The 17,904-nt window shown below is 38.4% G+C and overlaps 2 protein-coding genes and 1 long non-coding RNA gene across 5 annotated transcripts; 1 reads left to right on the top strand and 2 right to left on the bottom strand.

Moving 5' to 3' along the window:
* Positions 1–4,543: 4,543 nt before the first annotated feature.
* LOC130078800 (uncharacterized) lies at positions 4,544–6,377 on the bottom strand. The gene is made up of 2 exons (XR_008805972.1): positions 5,241–6,377; positions 4,544–4,702 (listed from the first exon to the last, which is right to left on the bottom strand). It is a non-coding gene; the product is annotated as an uncharacterized LOC130078800 (long non-coding RNA).
* Positions 4,575–15,065, top strand: rbm39a (RNA binding motif protein 39a). Of its 3 annotated transcripts, XM_056244484.1 has the most exons (17): positions 4,634–4,707; positions 5,243–5,308; positions 5,477–5,537; positions 6,662–6,711; positions 6,802–6,984; positions 12,096–12,161; positions 12,266–12,319; positions 12,418–12,535; positions 12,647–12,799; positions 12,884–13,021; positions 13,106–13,171; positions 13,317–13,521; positions 13,630–13,710; positions 13,803–13,923; positions 14,012–14,117; positions 14,217–14,295; positions 14,398–15,065. In XM_056244484.1, the coding sequence occupies exons 3-17, from the start codon at positions 5,532–5,534 to the stop codon at positions 14,496–14,498; spliced, it is 1,527 nt and encodes a 508-aa protein (XP_056100459.1). In that variant the 5' UTR covers positions 4,634–4,707; positions 5,243–5,308; positions 5,477–5,531; the 3' UTR covers positions 14,499–15,065. The 3 variants fall into 3 exon arrangements, with proteins under 3 accessions (XP_056100458.1, XP_056100460.1, XP_056100459.1); XM_056244483.1 differs by lacking the exon at positions 5,477–5,537 and having other exon boundaries at positions 4,575–4,707; XM_056244485.1 differs by lacking the exons at positions 5,477–5,537; positions 12,096–12,161 and having other exon boundaries at positions 4,575–4,707.
* A 222-nt stretch (positions 15,066–15,287) lies between these two features.
* Positions 15,288–17,230, bottom strand: si:ch211-15p9.2 (uncharacterized protein LOC562650 homolog). Its single transcript, XM_056244494.1, has 2 exons — positions 17,132–17,230; positions 15,288–16,890 (listed from the first exon to the last, which is right to left on the bottom strand). The coding sequence occupies exon 2, from the start codon at positions 16,854–16,856 to the stop codon at positions 15,324–15,326; it is 1,533 nt and encodes a 510-aa protein (XP_056100469.1). The 5' UTR covers positions 16,857–16,890; positions 17,132–17,230; the 3' UTR covers positions 15,288–15,323.
* Positions 17,231–17,904: the final 674 nt, after the last annotated feature.

Raw genomic sequence — 17,904 nt, 5'->3', positions numbered from 1 at the left:
GCACCCATATGACCAAGAATGTAATTTTACACAAAGACGTCAAGGTCAAGTTTGTGGATGGTGGATTTCCCAGATAAGCCTTGTGGATAAAGTTACAATTGAGGGTCTCCAATGCAACAACAACAAAAAAAGTTTACTCTTGGACTAGATTTGATTTGTATCCTTCTTCCCATAAAGATATTTCTCCAACAGTTGTGTAAAACAGTTACTGTTGTTTTATACTTTGACCCATATACTTAAAAAGCTAGTTCACCCAAGAATGAAAATGTTGTCATAATTTACTTGCCCTCATGTCGTTCCAAACCTGTTTTCAATTCTTTCTTCTGTTGAAGAAAAAATATATATATCCTCCTGGGACCCAAGAATAGACTTTTGTCCACTGTAGTGGACATTATATTTTAGTTAATTTCTCTGACATCATACATGTCACATGACACAACCTGGGTGTCCTGTAAAGAGCACATTCAGGACTTTTGAGAGATACCAAATGTTTGGAGGTTTCACCATGAAAACAACTTCTCCTTGGTCTTTAAAAATGTCTGACATTAAATTAGTGATCAAATGTAGCATTCTTATGGAAATATGATAATATATTGTAATTATATTTAAATTGGACTACTTTTTCAAATTGTATTTCATAAAACAACATCTCAGGAAAATGTTAAGGGGTTTCAAATAAAAAAATTACTTTCTGTTACAGAACAGGGCATTGATTTCAAACGTGTCCACTGTAGAGGACATCAGGACTAAAATCATGTTTATCAGGCATTCTGGGAGACACAACAAGTGAATATGGAAATAAATTATACATCAATATTCCTATGAAATATTAGATATTATTATTAAAATGTTGCCAATTATTACTCCAATTATTACACTTATTTTTTCATTAAATGTTGCTCCAAGAACACATTAATGTGCAAATTAGATACAGTGTGTAGATACATTGCATTGAATGGGAATATTAATTTATGGCCATTTTACCCACATATTGCAAAAAGTAAAATGGTGTATCAATTCATTCCATTATTTCTTTCATAACATAGTTGAGAATAATCTTTATACAAATTTTGGTTGATAAAATCCTGAAACCCCAAAATTTATTGGTGATTGAAAAAAAATCCCATTGCTTTTGCCTATACATATAATTTCATGTCATTTTATTTTTTAAACAACTTAGTCCTGGCGTCCACTACAGAGGACATAGCATAACGTATGAATAAAATATTATTTTATATATGTGTTTTTTTACCATTTGTTTATTGGGCTCTAAACAGTGTGATGACATGGAAAAAAACTAAATTCAAAAAACTTTTTTTTTCTGGGTCTCAGGAGGATATATTTTGAAAAATATTAACAAAAATACAATGGAAGTCAATAGGAACCGAAACTTTTGGTTCCTCAACATTATTCAAAATGTATTATTATGTGTTCAGCAGAAGAAAGATATGCATACAGGTTTATAATGACATGAGGGTGAGTCAATGATGACAGAATTTTCATGTTTGGGTGAGCATAGACTTGTGATGCTCCCTTGACCATGCGGTTGAGTATTTTATCCATGCATGTGGCAACCACTGCTCAGCTTCAGGAAAAGAAGCAGGAGGCCAGAACTGCAATTAGGCCAGTGTGCTGTGCCTGGGTCAGCTCTTTCCACTGGCCCCCTTGTCACCACTGGAGTGGGGGAGGGGACGTGGCGTTCTGGCTGGGACCTCAGTGCATTGATTTGGTCTGGGTAATGGAAAGAATGCTCCACTCCACACTCAACCTTTCCCCCTGCTAATACAGCCTACACATTACACATGCAGATCACACGCAAATAGACATCTTTTGTTGTGAATGTAGGATTTTTTGCTCATATAGTCATGCACATGAAACTTACCAACATTTGGTGCCTTCTTCAGTTTAGATATATACCAAACTCTAAGCTGCTTTGAACTATGATTCATCTCCCAAGCTTTTTTACAAAGTCACAATTAACTACCCAGCAGGTATGTTTGTGGTTGAAACACATGAAAGGCTGTTTCTGCCTTTCATAACAAGTGGAAGTTTTCTCCAAATACCAAAAATAACTGTGCATTAAGCGTCTGACGGGAGATTAAAGGGGACTCATTCACCAGAGCCATGCAGTAAAAAACGAACAACACAACAGGGAAAGAGAGAGGGAGAGCAGAATGGAAAAAGTGAATAAGGCCAGGGAGGTGGCAGTGCATACAGGAAGACGAATGGTCCAGCACCGGTCGCACTGACTGGTTCTTGTAACGTGTCAAGAATCTGGCGTCCTCCAGATGTGTGTCATGTTCATGCTGTGGAAAGCCTCTGGAGAGATTTACATTTGGCTGCACTCTGCCTCACTGTGAGCGCGGCCGGGGAGAGAGAGCTAATTACGGAAAGTTGGCAGCCAGCAGAACATCAAGCAAGCTGTGGTGAGAGTCAATGGAAAGAATGAGATTAAACCAAGAAAAATGTGGGGTCATATTTTTTCTTTTTTTTTCTTTTTTTTACTCAAAGATGAGTAATGAATTTGTTACTTTCTATTTTTCATTGTATAGGTCTACTTCTTGTAGTAAATTTGTGTACTGTTCTGGTTCACTGTCTGACTATGTCTCAGAGGTATGGTCGTAACACTTTACAATAAGGTTTCATAAGTAAATATAGTGAACTACTTCAGTTAACATTAACATGAACTATAGAATGAACATACTTCGCCAGCATTTATTAATCTTTGTTAATGTTCATTTCAACATTTACTAATACATTAAATACAAGTTGTATTTGTTAAAGTCCCTTAGCGAAGAAAATCAAGTTTTTAATGTTGTTTATCTATGTGGTATTTTTAATATGCTTTAAGACAAACCATGTGCAAATTCATAAGTCAACACCATTGCGAAGTATTTTCTCCTTAAAACTGCAGTGAACCTAAAAAGGCGGTTTGAAATCGCTGGTGTTTCTGACGTCACAGACTAACCAATGTGTGATAGTCACCAAGTGAATCTCTGAGCTGGTGTGAGTGAGTGGAGGTGGGGCTAATTTGCATATATTAATAGAACCACTAAATTAGGCAAAGGTATAGAGTTACATTCAGGCTATTTTAAGGCACAAAGAATTTTTTTCAAGAAAATAAGGTTCATTAGTTAACTACATTAGTTAGCATGAACTAATAATGAACTGCACTTATAAAGCATTTATTAATCTTTGTTAATGTTAATTTCATCATTTATGAATACTTTATTAAAATCTTGCTCACATTAGTTAAAGCACTTTGAACTAACATGAACAAACAATGAACAGTTTTTATTTTTATTAACTTACATTAACAAAGTTTAACAAATACAGTAACAAATGTATTGCCCATGGTTAGTTAATGTTAGTTAATACATTAACTAATGAACCTTATTGTAAAGTGTTACCAAATGTTTTGCTCATTTTTAGTTCATGTTATTAGTTCATGTTAGTTAATACATTAACTAAAATGAGACCTTATAGTAAAGTGTGTTGTAAAATAGTCAACTGAGTGAAACAGACTTGAAAGCCTGAGGGAGGAAAAGAGCAGCCGTTTCCCCTCCTGTTAATTTTAATGTTCTAATCTATAGGGATTTTTTTTTTTTTTTTTTTTTTTTTTTTATAATACTAAGTCATTGTTTGTATTTTCTTTTTTTGTACCCCCACACTTCCTTTGTGGTTTGGTGCCATAAAGATCACATTATTCCAGACTCTTGGTGGTCTATCTCTCTATCCATCCATCCATCCATCCATCCATCCATCCATCCATCCATCCATCTATCTATCTATCTATCTATCTATCTATCTATCTATCTATCTATCTATCTATCTATCTATCTATCTATCTATCTATCTGTCTATATCTGTCTGTCTGTCTGTCTATCTATCTGTCTATCTATCTGTCTGTCTATCAGGCAGGCAGGATATAAACATAAACAAACAGACAGACAGACAGACAGACAGATAGATAGATAGATAGATAGATAGATAGATAGATAGATAGATAGATAGATAGATAGATAGATAGATAGATAGATAGATAGATAGATAGATAGATAGATAGATAGATAGATAGATAGATAGATAGATAGATAGATAGATAGATAGATAGATACTACTCGTACTACGATTACCATATATTCTATGGAAGAAATAGTAAGAACTTAGGCTATGTGGTTTCGAATTCAGCAAATGACTATTCTTCATTAAAATTCATTTTTATTAAAGTTTCCATATGCCAAATTGAGACTGAACGTGTGGGGCTGGGCCTGGGGGTAAGGTGTTGTAACTAAAATTAAAACGAAAGTTTCAGGGTGTGTCTGTGTGTGTGTGTGTGTGTGCGTGTAACAATGTCACTTTGCCGTATTTCCTGTTCACACTTCCGTTGTCAGTGTGTATAACACGAGTTCCCCCTGGTGGACAGTTCGGCGCATCTCCCCTTATGCAACAAGAACGAGACGTGTACGCGCAGTAGCTGTTTGCCGCCAGTCAGCTTGTCGTTTATAGCCGCAGCACGCGCCTTGTGACTAGTATTAGTTGAAACGATAACGTTTTGGATTAATACCGTTGTGTTTTTTAGGTTTGTGTGGATTCGTGTTAAACGCCTGGGGTTTGCAACTGTAGCCGGAGCCGACCGTAGATCCGGGTTTTAGCGCTCGTTTGTGGAGTCAGGATTGTAAAGCTCTGTAGGCCGCAGTGTCTAAGGTAAGACGGAAAGGCTAATATCTATTTACGGTTTTGATCTATTTATAAGAACAATCTGACCAATTTCAACTTGTTATGTGTCATATGATGATCTCATTGATATTAATTGTATTTAATTCGTGTATTTGTGACGTTTATGGTGGGTAATTTCCGCATGTTGGCATAAACAACGACTTTAGCCAGATAGCTAACAAGCTAACAAAGCAATTTTAAAAATCCTCTACCGATAATACGAGTTATGTGGACAAAAAATATCCAAACGTACATACAAGTCCGTTATATGTGCTTATTTTGTCTAAATGTGTCCAAATTTTGATAAATAACAAGTCAGTTCGTGATTGTATGTGAGAGAAACGTTTCATTACCTGTCCACGTCTAGTCACGCATGTCCGCAAGTCAGAAATGTACAGTACGAGTGTAAAAATGCTATTTTAACACAGAAGGTAGATATATAGCCTATGTGTTATAATTTAGAATAAGATTTTTAAGTTTAACATTATTACGCCACTTAAAATACAATTTTCCTCGCCTACAGATCAACAACAACAACATGGCCGATGATTTGGACATCGAAGCAATGCTCGAGGCTCCATATAAAAAGGTGGGTGTTAATGCAAGTAAATAAGCTCGCTCAGGAATCTGTTTAACTTTCATTTGAAACTGCTAACCAGTCGTGTTTTCGTTAAGACTTTATTGTCAGATCAATAACTTTAATGTTTCTGTCATAGTGGTTTCAATGAATAAATTGCCCATCTATCTCTTTTTGTAGACTTGCCTATATCTCACCTCTACTCCCATGAATTCCAGTGTGAACTGTCAAAAAAATGAAGGTAGTAATTGCCCAATATATTGATGTACTGTGGTACCCTTGGTTGAAATACATAGGCAAAATGATACATAGGTACCGCCAGAATAAATGCAGTGGATTCACATAAGAGCTGGTATGAACTCTGTGGAGACTGTATTCATGTTATTGTTTGCATGATATTCTTAGCTCCATATTTTGTCGTAAGGAAGTTTTCTTCCAAAATGGCTAGAACGAGATTAAATGTTTTACCATATAAATATATGGCAGGTAACCACTAAAAATAAATTGGCCTAAAATGTCATAATCCTTAGTGCAGAAATCCTGGAGTTGACATACCCAAGCAAATCCACAGAGTCTCCTTAATTCTCTGTTCATCGCTTTGAAAATAAACCAAGATAAATATACTGTAGTGTAAATGTCATCTGTTTTAGTGAAAAAATGTTTATGCATGCTGCTAACATTTAGAAATACTTATAAATTGTTATTCTGCGGTTTTACAAACAGGAATTGATGGGGCTCAGCATATAATGTCATAACGTTCACCATAAAATACATTTATCTTGTAAACTATCTACAACAAAAGATCAACTCAACTATAGATGGTCTGTGGGAGTCGCTATTACTAAGCCGTGTGAATCCCTGTTTGCTTCAGGGCGAGATGTGTGACTGAGGTGGCATCGAGCTCTTTCAATCCACGAAGGCAAATGGGGTGAAGATCACTGGAATGGCATCCACCACTGGAGCTCGTTTAGTGGCTGGCTGCTTGCGTTGCCACTTTGGGTCTTAGGCTCAGATAGCCTTGGTACTGAACCTGTTGGGCTGCTTAATGAATGAAGTGTCTAAAAAAATGCTTTTTTACATACCCAGCATAGCATTAGCACTTGATTGATTTATTTTTTTATTAATTTTTTGGACGTTTTACACAAGTAATGCAAGCACTAGTAAGGAAGAACGACATTGGCAGCCATGTGGTTGGTTTCTTTCTAAAGGTCCCCCTTGTATTTATCGTCTTCCCACACAAACCCTGTAATGAACTCCTATTTAATGATCATATCATATTCTCTTTTGTTCCCATCCCTTCTTTATCCTTACGACTTGAAATGTTTCGCCGTCCTCCTCATGCTGTCTTCTATCGACCCTGCTTAGGATGACATCAAGTCCATAAGTACCAATGGCCACGAGGAGCGGAGCAAGAAGTGAGTTTTTCAATTTTCCTAACCATTTTACTTTCTTGCAAAACGCTCTTTCAATATTTTACTAACTGAACTTAACCTTTAAATTGAAAGAAAAAAGAAGAGCAAGAGTCGCAGCAGGAGCCGGGAGAAGAAGAGAAGCAAGAGTCGCGACCGCAAGAAGAGTCATGACCACAGGAGGAGCCGCAGCAGAGAGCGGAAGCGCAGCCGCAGCAGGGAGAGACGCCGCAGCCGATCCAGGAGCAGGGAGCGTGGCGGGCGCTACAGAGCTCCGTTGTACGTAGTTGTACATCTTTTAGTCTTTCTTTCAAGTGGCTACACACCTCAGATATAGTGCTCTTTAAATGTGTCTTTTTACTATAGCGAGCATGTTAACCTGAAGTAAAAGCCTCTCGCAGTGCTCCTGATTAGGGTTGGGTATCGGTTGGGTTTTATCCGATACCAGTACCTACTCTGTATTTTTGAAACGGTACTTAAGAAAACGAAACCGCACACACTTTGTCAAAAAATAATACCCCTTTATTTACAGGGCCTAACTGGACACAATATTAACTTACATCTTTAAACAATATAAATACAAGTAACATATGGTAATAATAAATAAACCAATTTAAAATAAAAATTCACATTACTTAATATCAAATAAAACAATATTGTATCAAACAATGTAATAATACTGGAGATAAACAGATATTACTACCTGGGTAATCTAATATCGACATGGCTCCAGGTTCCCATGTTTTGTCTGCTTGAACCAGTCATGTAAGTTATCTGATCATTGTACTAATTACTAGAGGTCGACCGATAGTGGATTTTACCGATATCTAGGTTTGACCGTACATGCCGATAACCGATAATTCAACCGATATTTTTTTTAATGGATACTGGATTAAAAACAAACATCATACTCACAATAAAACAGTGCTAAACTGAAATGTGCTCAATTAAATAAATAAATATTAATATATTAACTTTATACAGAAAATAATTTAAACATTAAAATATTACAGGTTTCGTTAGCTATAACCTAGAAACATACGTACATTTCATAGGTAACACTTTGCAAGTCCCATTTGTAAACAAGGATGTATTAACTAGCTTTCATGAACTATATGCATAATGCAATATACCTTTTTACTGCATGTATTAATATGAGCAATACAATTGTACCTTTATCATTCGTGTTAGTTCATTCACAGTACATTAACTAAGTTAATAAAAGATAAAATAAGAATTAAAACTCAATTTCAAATGCATTAGTAAATGTTGAAATTAACAAACTACCGTAACAATGAATAATTCTTCTACAACTTGTATTAACCTTATTTAATGCTAAAAATGCAATGTTATTGTAAAGTGTTACCCTTTCATATGATTCCAAAGAGTCGTGCTTAAAGATGGCCATTAAAATGTAATAAAGACCTGTATTATGTATACGTAATATAGCCTATAGTCTCTCACTTTATTTGCTTCTATATTTTAGAACACTTGATGATTATCTAATCAAAATAACAAGATCTATTGAAGTGATTAAAAAGATCTTAAAATCGAACGCGTTTCTGATTAGTTTAGTTTATCAATGTTGAGAAAGCAATCACGTCACTAGTTTTAAATATGCAACTTCGTCGGCTAATGAATGCATAAAAATGACCAGCCGGATAAAAATAATGCAAATAGATGGTAACAATTGCGCCATAAAACATTTGGGTCAGGTCTGCGTGTGTTTTTGTCACATATATGGTTGACTGAGGTAATGTTAGAGTCCTCACAGCCTCGACGGCAAACAACTGTTCTTTCTCTGCTGATGCAGCATCTAGTCAACAAATGAATTAATTTGTAATGATATGGCAATATGTAGCTACTTTAGTGTTATGTATTCATACCGTTTTGCTGTCGGTGTTTTAAATGTCAGCGCTCTCGCTGCGTGTTCTCTCCGTGCTGCGCGCTGCCTCACGTGTTAACGTAAACAACTCAGCCAGTGATAGTTTGTTATTTGTCCTCTAGAGGCCGCTCTCACTCTGTATAATGCCAGCAGTCTCTTCTGTTCTGAGCGCTCTCGTGCTGTGTAATGACCGCGCGCACTTCTCAGCCGCTCCAGCAACGGACGTAACCCGGAAAAACTAGGGATGGCCCGATACCATTTTTTTTTCAAACCGATACGAGTACGAGTATTTACACTTGTGTACTTGCCGATACCGAGTACCGATACCGATATTTCTACCGCAAAAGTAAAAGGCTCCCAGAAAAGAAGACGACTATTTTAGAACACAGGTCAGAAGACTGTTTTTATTTTCTTCTCTGCTTGTTTTAACAAGTCAAAAAAAAAAAAAAAAAAGTAAAATAATAAATGTATTAACTAGAGGTGGGCATAGATTCATTTTTTTTATCTAGATTAATATTGAAATTAATCTAGATTAATCTAGATTAAAATGGCTCATTTGAATTCTCCCGAAGGCATTCAGAATATGTGTGCTACCCAAATAATGACTAAAAGTAAGTCTTTGAGAATAGTTTGCCTCGCGTAGGGATGTGCATTTCTGCCAAGAATGCCATTCGACAATCGAGGAGCAAAAGTCAAATATCATTTAAAAAAAAAAACAAAAAAAAACGCAATGACAGAAAGGGAGGCCAATTTCATCTTTAGCGATTTGTCATCAAACAAACTGTTTATTAATTGAACAAGTAACATGTTTTCGTCCTTTTTTTTAACATAGTAGGCTAATTGGAAGAAGAAGAAAAAACAATAGCCTACGCACGACAGTCCGTTTTTGCATCGCCAATGCTCGTTAGATCAAAAAATAATGTCATCATATGTCATAAGAATTTTATGTGAACCTGCCTTGTTACTGCAATAGCCTCATTTTTAAACAAATTAGTTTCAATCAATGTAAACTATTCGTGTGATTATGCCACTGCGCAATACACGCGCAATACACACACAATGTATTACCTGAATGAAATGAAATCGAATGTGTCGTCCTGTGGAATCATTCATTCACAGACAGCTTACGAAGATGTTCAACTAATAAAGATCTTCATCGCTGGCAAAAATATGATGCATTTGCAGATTTGCATTCACTAGACTATAGACTGTAGATCGGCCACTTCATCCAACGCTCTGATGCTCTTAAATCTTCCTGTTTCGACTCCGAGTGTGAATTGAAAGCGCTTCAGACGATTTAGTGCGCGAGGAACTGAACAGATCAACTGATTCGCGAACCGATTTAGACAGATCATCTGACAACTTGTTTGATGAAGTCTTTGAACAGAATCGACTCAAAAGAGTGATTCATTTGTAAATGAGCATCGCTCATGCCCATACAAAGGACACAGCGCGCTTGGAATAAACTCATTTAACAACGTATTGCATTAAAATAAAGTAACGAGAGGAACGTCGCCCAACGTAACAAAGTAAAAGTACACCTTGTGTCCCTGACAGGAAAATACCCTACTGCGCGATCTGTGACAGTATAGGCGCGGCGTCATACTACACATTAGAATTGCGCGAAAATATAACGATATTCGAAAAAGCTGTTTATGATCCCAACCCAACTTTGATTAACGGCGATATTTTTTTTATCGCCCGATAAGAGTCTCACGTTAACGCAGCACGTTAACGCCGATAACGGCCCAGCACTAGTATTAACACACAAACCACTGTTAATTTAACATAAAAGCAAGCAGGCTACTGCGTGCATGGGCATGACTGAATGCACGCAAAGTGCGCACCCTTAATAAATCCTAAAAGCTGACAGTTCATCGCGATCTCGCACATCTCTGTTATTATCAATGAAGCTGACTGCACAATCAATCTTTCATAATATCCACACTTTGTTTGTTATAATTAGAGGATTTGCCAGCATACAGAATTCAGCACTGAATTTCAGTCCGTTTTGAGCAGTGAGGGGAGTCTATCTTAAATGCTTCTGATTGGCCATTGCGTTCAAGAAATCAACACATATGTCTGTGATTGGCTACATCACTCAACGCTGTAACCATGTTATGAATAGAAACTCTGGCCTGTAAATCATTTCTATTTTGTTGTAGTTGTTCTTGTTGCTTTTCTGCAAGAGATGAATAAAAATCTATTAGTTTTTATGTTTTATTCATAGATATTTCTAGTTTGCAGGAGTCCCGCAAATCGTTTTATTCTCCCGCACCCGCACACACAGAGTGAGTGCATTACCGCCCGCGCGCGCGCTCGGCCATCAGATCTATGATGCGTCTTCAGATGTTTAATTAGATTGCTGGTGTTAAACGATGTACTTTCTTTCCCTCCTCTCGACACCTTAGCTGAACATAACTCACAGTCTGCCTTGCTGTTGTCATCATCCCTTATCTTGAAATGAGCCCTAACCGCCGACATTATAGGCTACTTTCCTATGCCTCAGTTCACCACGACAAAGCTCTCGCTGCGGCCAGTTTCGTTTTGCAAAATGTACGTGGTATCGGTGCGTGGTATCGGCGAATTTTTATGAGTACGAGTATATGAGGACAGTATCGGCCCGATCCCCGATGCCAGTATCGGTATCGGGCCATCCCTAGGAAAAACTATCGGTGTGGATTTTTGCCGATAACGATAGTTCCACCAAACAACTATCGGTGCCGATTAATCGGCAAAACCGATGAATCGGTCGACCTCTACTAATTACGCAGCGCTTAGCTTGGCAAGTTTGGTATTTCGTTCCCACTGCGTCTTAGCTACGCAGCTTTGAGTAAACTTATGAAAGAGAACGTCTCTGGTTACCCATGTTCTCTGAATAGGGAACGAGACGCTGCGTTCACTGCCAAACTCCTCGCGCTGCCAACAAGCTTCCTTTTTCGGCAGAGAAATCTGAGGAGCAGATGATGTGCGCGCTAATATAATACGATGACGTGAGCGTCAAGGCGGCGGCCGCGCCATCAGCCAATGGATTGGAGTGAATCTTGATTCTATATGGGCTTCAGACAATCGTTCTGACGCGTAATTTTACACGTGAAATGCAGCCAAACCTTGGAGCGTTTTGTCTTCGCCATCTTCAATAATCCCCTCGCTATCAGCAGACGTTCCGGGAGTCTCCCGCATATTGATAACGGCTGCCTGATGCCCGCAAATTAGTTTAAATCTCCCGGAACGCTTGAGCGAGCGAGCAAAAGCGCGCATGCGAGACAGTTCAGACAGTGCTCCAATAAACCGTATAGTGCGTGCACGGCGGAGAGAGAGAGCGAAAGACTTTGCGTGTATGCGCCTAATGCCACAGAGACTCAGGCACCGAATTTTTTTGTGTGTTTACAACATTTACCCTTGTGTCCCATTGAAGCTTGCAGTATGTATTTAGAACTTGTAGTAGAGCGATTAATTGTAGCTACTGAAATTAAAAACCCTGAAAACCTTTTTTAAATTGCAGTTCTGGCCTGAAATTTAACGGTGGTCCCAGAGGGAAGACTGGCCCACCTCCTGCCATCAAACTAAGGTTTCTATGATACTATTTTTGTGATGTGTGGGTAGTTGCTTGTTCTGTGTTTGAGTCAGACGTGGAAAGTCTTTCCAAAAGTACTCACTGAAATTCTCTCTCAGTCGTAGAAGGTCTAGGAGCCGCAGTCCATTCAAGAAAGACAAAAGCCCTATAAGGTAAGTTTATTTCACCCTTGAAAATGACATTTCCCCCTACTAAATTCTTTGCTGGTTATAGTCATTCACTGCCTGTTTGTTTTGTCTTTTGCTAACAGACAGCCTATTGATAATCTCACCCCTGAGGAAAGGGATGCGCGCACAGTGTTCTGCATGCAGCTGGCAGCTAGAATCCGACCACGAGACCTGGAGGAATTCTTTTCTGCAGTGGGAAAAGTCTGTGTTTGTTTATCTATAAAGTTTAAATTTGGACCATTTCTACCTGTGTTACCTGTTCTACTTTGGTTTTGGATAGACACCTCTAATTCCCTTTGTTCTTTTTGAAAGGTGAGAGATGTGCGAATCATCTCTGACAGAAACTCCAGAAGATCCAAAGGAATTGCTTACATTGAGTTTGTAGATTCCACCTCTGTACCTTTGGCAATCGGTCTGTCTGGTCAAAGACTTCTTGGAGTACCAATCATTGTCCAGGCTTCACAGGTAACAGAAGCCTGTGAATAAATTGTCAGTCTTTGGTTGTAGATGTGATCATCTTCTAATTGCAATTGTTTGTTTGATCACCAGGCTGAGAAGAACAGAGCAGCTGCATTGGCCAACAACTTACAGAAGGGCAGTTCTGGACCTATGAGACTGTATGTCGGGTCATTACACTTCAACATCACAGAAGACATGCTCCGAGGCATCTTTGAACCATTTGGACGGGTAAATGTTGCCATCTATTATTTGATCACTTTATATTATCACTTGTTCTTTTAAATTTATATTGATCTTTCCTTGTTCATGCAGATTGATAGCATTCAACTGATGATGGACAGTGAAACGGGACGATCTAAAGGATATGGCTTTATCACAGTAAGTTGTATGGTCAAACTGCTTTTGAGATGTCACAGATGTTCAGGTGCAGAATTTCTGACATTACCTGACAAGTAGTTGGTGCCAAGCTCTAGAAGAGGTTATGATCTTCTCAAGAGCTTATTCGCTTTTCCTCTTTCTTCAGTTTTCTGATGCCGAATGTGCCAAGAAGGCTCTGGAACAGCTTAATGGCTTTGAGTTGGCTGGCAGACCGATGAAAGTGGGACATGTGACGGAGCGCACTGATGCCTCCACCGCCAGCTCCTTCCTGGACAATGATGAGCTGGAAAGGACTGGTATTGATCTGGGAACTACCGGAAGACTTCAACTCATGGCCAGACTGGCCGAAGGTAAGGATGTACTCTGATCTGCCGTATTAACATGTATGGTTTTCTACTGTTGTGAAGTGGGTAAAGTCTTGTGGCGTTTTAAAATGCTTAAACTTTGTTATCTGTTAGGTACAGGTCTGCAGATCCCACCCGCTGCACAACAGGCCCTTCAGATGAGTGGCTCCATGGTAGCCATGGCTGCAGCTACTGGTCAGTTCCTTGTCTTTTGTGTTAAATACATATGCTTTCATTTATCCATTTATTGTTGGGTTTTTTTATTTAAAGTCCATCTTTTCTTTCAGCTGCTATGAACCCTGGATTGAGTTTTAACATCAATGTGCCCACAAACCAAGCTATGAATCTACCATCGCAACCAATTGCAACACACTGTTTCCAGCTGTCTAACATGTTCAATCCAAACTCGTAAGTAGCAAGAAAACAATCACAGGTACATCTATGTAGAGAAAGTAATGTTAAAGGCCTGAATTTTAATTGCAGTGTTTTCTTGCAGAGAAAATGATCTTGGTTGGGAAATCGAAATTCAGGATGATGTCATTGAAGAGTGCAACAAACACGGTGGAGTCATACATATATATGTGGACAAGAAATCCGCTGAAGTGCGTGGCTTTCCTTAAACATTGTCATTAATTACTGTTCTAAATGTGGAGCTTATGTATTTAATTTGTAATTCTAAACTTCATTGTTATTTTTCTCAGGGTAATGTCTATGTGAAGTGTCCCACCATTCCTGCTGCCATGGCAGCAGTCAGTGCGTTACATGGACGCTGGTTTGGAGGTAATTCTAAATTCTGTTTGAATTGTTCATTCACTTATCAGTCCAGTTACAATATGCATTATGGTCTGAATTGTCACCTCACATTTTAATCTTTTATTTTAGGTAAAATGATCACAGCAGCTTATGTCCCTCTTCCTACATACCACAACCTTTTCCCAGAGTCAGTGCAGGCTACACAGCTTCTTATGCCCAGTCGCCGGTGATCAATCATCTCTGGAAGATTCACATTTTTCAGCCTTGCTCTTTTTAACTTTTGGACGACAATAACAGCAAGCTGTCGCATTTGTTTTGTTTCCTTTAAGTTGGTTACAAAACCAGTAAGGTTAACTTCACTTGCATATTGTCCTTACAGGTCTTGGACATCGAGAGAAGTTCTGTGGTTTAAAAAAAGTTTCCTATGTACAGCCTACTTGTTGAATTTTGCTTCTTGATCTTTTATTGTTCGTACATATTTTTTTTTTTCCCCCCTTCCACATATATTGTCTTTGTGATAGATCTGATTGGCTTGTTTCTCACTTGAGGAAGTGTACAATATTGCCAGATACACAATATAAAATAAGTCTTGATTTAAACTCTGCAATTTTGATCAAACATCAACATATTCAGCTTTTTGGCTCTATGAGCTGTGGGAACTAAATGGCTGACAAATATCTTTTGTGTTCGTTTAGAGACCATAAGGTTTAGAAACATCTTGTTTTTTCTAATCAAGATTTGATTTTTGTAAAGTCCTTGATGAAAGTTAATTTCAAATAAAGCCAAGATAACTGAAATTGTTTGATTCTCGCTTAATTCGAACTGTTAATTGTGTGAATTTAAAAAAAAAGTGTCACAATGTATTTTTGAAATGCAAACGTGGAGATTTAATTAGACTGCTTACAATAGATGAGAAAAGCTACCATATGGACCATTTGCTTGAGTAGAAATTAGATTAAACTGCAAAAGTGTCATTAAAATAATCATTTGCTCTGTAATTTGTACAAAAATTAAATGTTCAAAATACGAAATATTTCATATTAACTTAAAGTAGATCACCCATTAAAGTGGATGACTATAATTGTTATATCATCTCTGTACATTCTTGCCAAATCTTGGGGCAGACTGAGCATTTTGGCTATACGCTTATGTTCAATGGAGCCGCTGCCATCGCCCCCCAGAGCGTGACGTATCAGATGAGTCGCACTGTTCTCATCCTCCAGAGCAGAGAGCGCTCTACTCTTCCTCTCCTGCAGCAGTCTATGCATCTGTCCAACTGTAAAACTTAGTCCAGAAACTGGCTTCTTCCACTGGATGTCAGACAGGTGTTCCCCTAAGACTTGCACAACAGTCTGCCTGTGCATCAGTTCCCAGAGACCATCAGAAGCTAGAACCAAGAATTTGTCCTGGGGTCGCAATTTATGAGAGATTATTTCTGGCTCTGCTGTGAGGTAAGGTGGTGTGTGGTAGTTCGGAGACAGTATTTTTGAATTTTCGTTTCCGACCAGCAGCTCTGGACGTGCCTCGTAGATGCGATTCAAGAGCTCACTGTTCCACTTTAACTTCATGTCTCCAAAAGCCCTGAAAGGTATTAACAAGCCCAACAACCTGTCATGTTTCACCACTGTCTTATGCTCTGAAGCAGGATGCTCAGAGAGAACTCGTTGCATCTCGTCTGGGTTGTGGGCATTATGGTCATTGGTAATAGTGAGAGCTGACCACCTCCCATCATCCCCTTGGACTCCAAGAACGGCTCTGCTGTCACCCAGATTGGCTACGTGAAGATCTTCTCGGTCCACGTGAGCCACACAAGCCGTGCATCCAGACAGAGCCACTCTGAGAGGTGTGAAATGAGAAAAGGGAACCCCAAAGTCCACCTGGGCCTCCAAGGATATATCATTGTCCAATCTCTTGAAAGCGCTTCTTAAAGCTGTTTGTATATCATTGTCGTCATCCTCGTGAAGGTCTATCCTTTCCTGCCAGTATGTCCTCAGACTATTGAAGTATAGTTTGCCAGCATCTGTGCTAACGTAGTCGTTGGGGTGCTTGTGCCATTGTAGCACGGGAAGCACAGGCCGTTCACTCTCCACAGCCTCCTCTATATCAATTAAAGTCGTCAGTGGAAGTAGAGACACGGCTATGTAGTAGAAGAGACGTTCACTGACTGCTTGTGCGCAAGCAGACCCTGCATGACCATCAAACACTCCGAACAGCATGCCACGGCTCTGTAGACATGTTGCAGCACTCCGTCGGTCTTCGCTTGGGGAGTTTGATGCTAAGATATTACTGTCAAACCCTTTTATCAACACATTATAACGTCCATCATAACCATTTGCTTTTAAACTATACTCATTAGCCTTTAAAGCATGGTTTATTTGTGGGAGTGACATCTGTTTAGCCATGCCATTGTATTTTCTTCTGGGGTTTAGAATCATTGGTGGATTTGTGCAGACTGTAGATTTTGAGAGATGGAAATGCCTTGTGTGCAATAAAGTGGTTCTATTCAGAGTAACATATCCATGCATTGCTGCTGTCCATCTAAGTAATGACCACTGATGTTTGAGGTGGTGCGCTGAAGTTGGATACATTTATGCCAAGAGATGTTATGGATGAATTCTGTACCTGTAAATGTTTTATAATAGTGTATTTAATGAGTGAAAACCAATCAAACCAATGTAAGCAATCACGATTTACTGTGCAAAGGAAGTATACAAATAGGCTTACATATCAATTCCTGAATTAGTACAGTTCAGCCATACTGTACAACTAAATGAATGCATGCAAGCTCAACTGTTGCTAAAAGCTCTGAAGACACCAAATGATTCGTTTTCAGTAAATACTGTATAGAAATGTAGAGGCCTACCTTTCTTTTAGAACCGATCTGAATATTCTAATCGCGCTTTTCCAGACTTTATGTTTCACAGATCTACTTCCTCATTTTCACACGTTGTTTTCAAGTTATTTTCAAGATAGGTACAAAGTCCATTATTTATATTCTTAACTGCGCCAGAGCGCGCCTTGAGAAGTTTTTTTTGCTGCTCTTGACAAAGCGAAAATTAATTCGGCTGAATCAAGACACAAAAGTCATCTATGCCATAATCAGTCAAAATTATGAGATTTTAAGTCATAATTATAAGATAAAAGTCGAAATTATGTCATGCATGACATTGTCATGTCATCTTTTCGAATTTTTATGCAATTCCTTTTTGTCATAATTTAAACTTTTTGTCACAATTATTGCTTTCTGTGTAAAAATGAATAAATAATAACAATCGAAAATTCGTAACATAGGCCGACTACATATGATTAAATGATTTTATCAGAACTGAGGACGTAATTATAATGACGCAATAGCGACGAGTCACTTATTTGAAACGACCTGTTCAAAAGAACCGATTCGAGGAAATTATTTGGAGTTCCCGTCACTACTTTTGAGAAAATGCAAACCGCAGTTTTAAGTAGGCCTATAATGTTGTCTGACAGGAGAAACTAGAAACTAAAGCTTTCTTTCAATAAGCGGGGCTGATTTTTCCAAAATGAACTGATTATATACAAGCATGTCCAAGGACAGGGGAACTGTTACAGAGAAGATTGTATTGGTTCATGTTTACAATTTCCGGCAAAAGAAAAAGGCCA

This window comes from Rhinichthys klamathensis, unplaced genomic scaffold (genome assembly GCF_029890125.1).
Source record: "Rhinichthys klamathensis goyatoka isolate OS25496 unplaced genomic scaffold, OSU_Roscu_1.1 h1tg000989l_1, whole genome shotgun sequence".
NCBI lineage: Eukaryota > Metazoa > Chordata > Actinopteri > Cypriniformes > Leuciscidae > Rhinichthys > Rhinichthys klamathensis.
Note: the sequence above shows the minus strand (reverse complement) of the source record. Positions and strands in the feature narration are given on the sequence as shown.